This window comes from Cryptomeria japonica, chromosome 7, assembly GCF_030272615.1.
Source record: "Cryptomeria japonica chromosome 7, Sugi_1.0, whole genome shotgun sequence".
Classification (NCBI taxonomy): domain Eukaryota; kingdom Viridiplantae; phylum Streptophyta; class Pinopsida; order Cupressales; family Cupressaceae; genus Cryptomeria; species Cryptomeria japonica.
The window spans coordinates 280,191,378-280,196,951 of record NC_081411.1 but is presented as its reverse complement, the minus strand read 5'-3'; the positions used below and the strand labels follow the sequence as shown (position 1 = coordinate 280,196,951).

At 39.8% G+C, this 5,574-nt stretch overlaps 1 protein-coding gene across 1 annotated transcript; it reads left to right on the top strand.

The window, feature by feature from the left end:
- Nucleotides 1-492: 492 nt before the first annotated feature.
- Nucleotides 493-3,158, top strand: LOC131057851 (subtilisin-like protease SBT1.7). Its single transcript, XM_057991992.2, has one exon. It carries the CDS (start codon nt 578-580, stop codon nt 2,801-2,803), a length of 2,226 nt encoding a protein of 741 aa, XP_057847975.2. The 5' UTR covers nt 493-577; the 3' UTR covers nt 2,804-3,158.
- The last annotated feature ends 2,416 nt before the right edge of the window (nt 3,159-5,574 follow it).

Here is a 5,574-nt window from a genome sequence, read left to right as displayed (position 1 = left end):
CATAACATAGCAGTCCTACGTTGTAGATGGCATGTGATGTACTACTAAGGTGGGCCCGCCCCCCTGGCGTTTAGCGGCATGCTAGTCTTTACTATTTTTTCCCGCGTACGAACATTTTCAAAAGAATCTCTATAATTGTATGGAGATATAGAGCCACCGCTAAACTGTTGGGCCTTCTAATAAACGAGCTAAGTTAACCGTTAAATTGAGATTTGTGATTGTGTCAATTACATTTTAAGGAAGATTCCCTCGCTGTTTCTGCCATGGACCCAATCCAATTCTCCAAATACATTCAGAAATAACATGTACTATAACCTGTTTGCCTGCGTGGCATGGCGAATCGTTGCTTTGATCACATTTCGTCACTGTAATGACGTATAGCACGGAATTTTAAAAATTTTGGAGCTCGAAAATTCTGCCTTTTCCAGAGCATCCAAGACTCTGATATATTTGAAAAAGCGATTGGCCCTTTTACCTTAAGTTTCGTGAACACCCGTGAGCTTCTAGTCTCTATTAAAGAACTCGTATTCAGTTCCATCTTCATCTGTTTCAATTGTTGTTTCTTCCTTTGGTTATAATGAAGAAGAGCATCAGTATCCAAGTAACACTCCTCTTCTTGTTAGCATTTGCTAGAGTAACTTATGCAAAGACTGTTAGGAAACCCTACATTGTTCACATGATGAAATCCATGAAACCCGAACACTTCAGTCTGCATAAGCACTGGTATCATTCAATTCTCAACCAGGTCACCTCTGCTGCCTCCACTTCAGATCCGAGTGTCTTGTTATATACATATGGTGTAGTCCTTCATGGCTTTGCAGCCAAGCTGACCAGTGCGGAGGCTGCAGCTTTGGAGAGTGTGGATGGCTGTCTGGCTGTGATTCCATCCTCTCTCAACAAGCTTCATACCACTCATTCACCTCAGTTTCTGGGCCTCACCGATGGCGGAGGACTGTGGTCGCAGCAGTTGAATCGCGGAGAAGACGTGATAGTGGGCATGGTGGACACAGGAATATGGCCTGAGAGTGAAAGCTTCCATGACGAGGGTCTAGGGCCTGTTCCCTCCAGCTGGAAAGGCGAATGTGAAAGCGGAGAACAATTTGATTCCTCCTTGTGCAATAGAAAACTCATCGGAGCTCGATTCAATTTTTCCGTGGGCTACAAATCGCATGTAGGCGAGGATTTCATATCAGCAAGAGACAGCTACGGCCACGGCACACATACTGCTTCTATTGCTGCGGGATCTCCTGTAAGGGGAGCGAGCTACAATGGCTTTGGAAATGGAACGGCCATGGGCATGGCGCCTGCGGCCAGACTGGCCATCTATAAGGCCTGCTGGGGGGGACCAGAACCCAACTGCGATGACAGCGACGTAGCCGCTGCTATCGAAAAAGCCATCCAAGACGGCGTCGACATTATTTCTTTGTCACTTGGCAGTGCGATTGAGAATCCATTCTACATGGATCATCAAGCGCTGGCAGCATTCGGTGCCATAGAGAATGGTGCATTTGTTTCCGCCTCTGCTGGTAACGAAGGGCCTTTCTCAGCTTCTCTGTCAAACACGGCACCGTGGATGACTATAGTGGGCTCCGGCAGTATGGACAGAGAGTTTCTCTCTCTTGTGAAGCTCGGCAATGGCAAGGTGTTCAAGGGCTCGTCGCTTTACAGAGGACCAGGGATTCAAAATCTGCCTCTGGTATACGATTACTGCAGCAACCTTGGTGTCGACCCACACCTTTTCAAAGGTAAAGTTGTGATGTGCGCTTTCCATTCCAATTCGACGAAAACGGCAAGGCTTCTGAAGGACGCGGGCGCAGCAGGAATGATATTTGTTAACGATGAATTGTACGGTGCCCAAGATGTACCTATGGACGAATCATATTTTCCGGCTAGCAGAGTGAGTTTTTCGACGGGCGAAAAGATAAAAACTTACGTTAACAGTACGGCAGCGCCTACGGCCACCATGAACCCCACGGGTTTGACAGTGGTGGGAAAAGCAATCGCTCCCATTGTTGACACGTTTTCTTCTCGGGGTCCAAGTGATTCATATCCGGATGTTCTTAAGCCGGATCTAGTTGCGCCAGGTTCCAACATTTTGGCTGCATGGAAGGATGGCGGCTTCAAGATAGAGTCTGGGACGTCAATGGCGTGTCCCCACGTCAGCGGCATTGCAGCGCTCATACGAGCTTCCCATCCGACGTGGAGTCCGGCGGCAATCAGATCGGCTCTGATGACTACGGCATCCACGCTGGACAACAGAAAGCAGCCCATCAGAGATGCGCTAAACTTGCGAGCCGCGGACCCGTTTGCAATGGGTGCAGGTCACGTAAATCCAAGGGCAGCGCTGGAGCCGGGTCTGGTGTACAATTTGGGGCCTCAAGACTACATCAACTATCTGTGTGGTCAAAACGCGTACACTAAAAAGCAAATAGCCCTGCTGACCCACAAATGGCCTCCCTGCCCCAAATCGGAATCAGGTGCAGATCTTAACTATCCATCTTTCTCTGTTTTGTTAAAGTATGGAGAGCGTGTCCAGGTGAAGAGAAGGACGGTGACCAATGTGGGCGGCGACAATGCCGTATACAAAGTGCAGGTGAAGAGCAGTCCAAACGTAAAAGTAAGTGTGGAGCCAGAGACATTGGTGTTCAACAAACGAAGCGACGAGGCAAGCTTTAACGTGACATTCGAAAGCCAAGTGGAAGGGAGTGAGGAAGTAGAGGTGGGAGAGATAATGTGGAAATGCATGCAAGGGGGAACGCACACCGTTCGTAGTCCAATTGCCGTTTTCTGGATTCCGCTTTGAAGGGGAGTGACTCTTTATATAACCAAATAGCTTTACTAATGTAATTTGGTAACGTAAACAAATTTTCTATTGAAGTATATTGTACCGGACGGTCGACTTGTAGTCTAAGATCTATGGATTGAATCCGCATTTTAGATTTGCGCTACTTTAGGCAATTTTAAAAACAAGTACTAGTTTATATGGTGAAGATATTTTGCTAAGAGTAGAGGAAATAACCGTCTACGAGAATGCAAATATTTATGATGTACAGTTGTGTATTGTATTTGGTTTACGATGTACTCTGTTCTTCTTCGTATGCATTCCTTTCAATACTTTTTTCAAAAGAAATGATATGGGATAAGATTGTGCAGGAACATATTTCTTTGGGTTCAATTAGGATGATTAAGTAAATATAGTAAAATAAGTATTAATTAGTTTAGATTTATTAATATAGCAGTGACTGATAAATTTGATCATTTCAATAGTTAAATATGAAAAGTTGAAAAAAAAAAGTGTCGTTTTTAATTCTATCATAGAAGAAGGATTGACTTTAGAGAAGATTTTGGTATAGATAGTGTATTATCATAAAATAATTTTTTTGTATCAATAGAATGTCTCAAAGTCTATGTTGGATCTATGTTCCATTAGAAGAGAAGACTTTGATATAGACTAATGATTCTCATAAAATAATGTTTGTCTATCATAAAATGTCTCAAAGTTTATGTTGGGTCTATGCACTATTAGGAGAAAAGGTTTTGATATAGACTAATGTATTCTCATAAAATAATGTTTATATATCAATAAAATGCCTCAAAGTCCATGTTGGATCTATGCACCATTAGTGGACAAGTTTGTAGGTTTGGAATGGAATATGGTCTGATCCTAGGTTTTTAACCAATATATGAGCATCGGCGCTTATAATTAAATGTGATAAATGTTAGGATAAGATTAATGCATCTCTTTTTGTGTGTGTGTGGGGGGGGGGATGGGGTGCATATGGTTTCATCCTAGGTTTTTGACCAGTATATGAGGATAGGCGCTTACGATTAAATGTGATAAATGTTAGGATAAGATTAATGCATCTGTGTGTGTGTGTGTGTGTGTGTTTGTGGACAAGGAAGGTGTTAAATATATTGGAATGTATGTGTATATGAAGGGATAAAATGGTAAGGTATTGAGCCTAACTTTACAAAAGAATACGCCAATTATTGATATATACATGTATCAAGATTTTTTATCAAGTTTTAAAGCATAAAAAGTTAAATGGAAAACAACATGTTTGGGCATGAAAAATTTACCATTACATTTTACTCACTTTAAATTGCATGTGAATTCTAAAATGATTGTACTTTTTAAAGTATATAGCACTCATAAATATCATGCATGTAAAGTAAGTATTCAAATATGAAAAGACATAAAGTTTGACGATTCATATAATATAATGGAATTTTCAAGGCATGATAGTGTATATTCTTCTTTATCTACTCTCCATGGAACCTTAAAAATAAAGAAAAAGTATGCAATGAGTAGATTTGATCTCATCAACATGAAAACTAATACAAAATAGGAATTTGCAAAATATCTAGAAAAAATGAATAATGGGAAATAAATAAAGAGAAAAAATATGCTTGTTCAATAAATAAAAATGGTATGTTTTGTGTGATAGTCATAGGACAAAAAATTTCATGAAGTGCAAATCATGTCATGTGATAATGCTATCTCTAGTCCACATAATAAGTCTCAATGGGACCTATCACTAAGTCAAAAAACTCAATATAGGAAGGTTAATGACAACATATGCCCCCTTCGATTGGTTGTATTTACTAGCACTTGTACCAAATAAAGGTGTAATGGTTATGCCGATTGTCATTTATAGAAGATATTATAAATTTTACAAGAGAATTATAGCTACATTTATATGTACTTTATTACAAAATTGATACAACATTAAACATTAAACTAAATTCAAATCTTTGTTTCTATTGGGTTGTGTTTGTCAAGTCTCCACTTGCACACCAAGAAATTATCATTGAATGATTAATTTTTCTCTATATTTGAGAGGGATAGCTCCCTTGTATGACTTAAATGATCATAACAAAGCACAATGGATCGAATAATAGAACACTATAATACTGAATAGAAAAGTCAAAACCTCAAACCGGATCAAATCATATGATCGGGTAAACTTTTGGATCACTGAAACCAATAAAGAATGAAATATCTGATCCAAGGTTTTTAACCAATTTATGAGGATAGGTGCTTATAATTAAATGTGATAAATGTTAGGATAAGATTAATGCATCTGTGTGTGTGTGTGTGTGTGTGTGGACAAGGAGGTTGTTAAATATATTGGAATGTATGTATATATGAAGAGATAAAATGCTAAGGTATTGAGCCTAACTTTACAAAAGAATACACCAATTATTAATATATACATGTACCTATTAGACAATTCAAATAATCGAAAGATAACTGAGAGGAGGGGGGTGAATCAGTTGTCTTCTAGTTATTTGAACTGTCTAACAATTGGTATTAGATCATTGGTCCTCTCTACAGAAAGCTTAACCGCTTGAGGAAGATCCTACGGCATCTAACAGTTCAAGTTCATCTAGTTCATCTAGAGCTATCTTTCAAAGGGATATCCCTAGGCTTGATGGAACATATTACACAGTATGGAAGATTCAGATGGAGACTCATCTAAGATGCCTTGGCAAGGAGATTTGGGAGATCACACAGAATGGTGTTACACCTCATAATCTGACATCTAGCAATCCTCCTTCAGTAAACCTAGA

Coding starts and splice junctions, on each gene's coding strand:
- LOC131057851 (XM_057991992.2), top strand. CDS start 578: ATGAAGAAGAGCATCAGTATCCAAGTAACACTCCTCTTCTTGTTAGCA.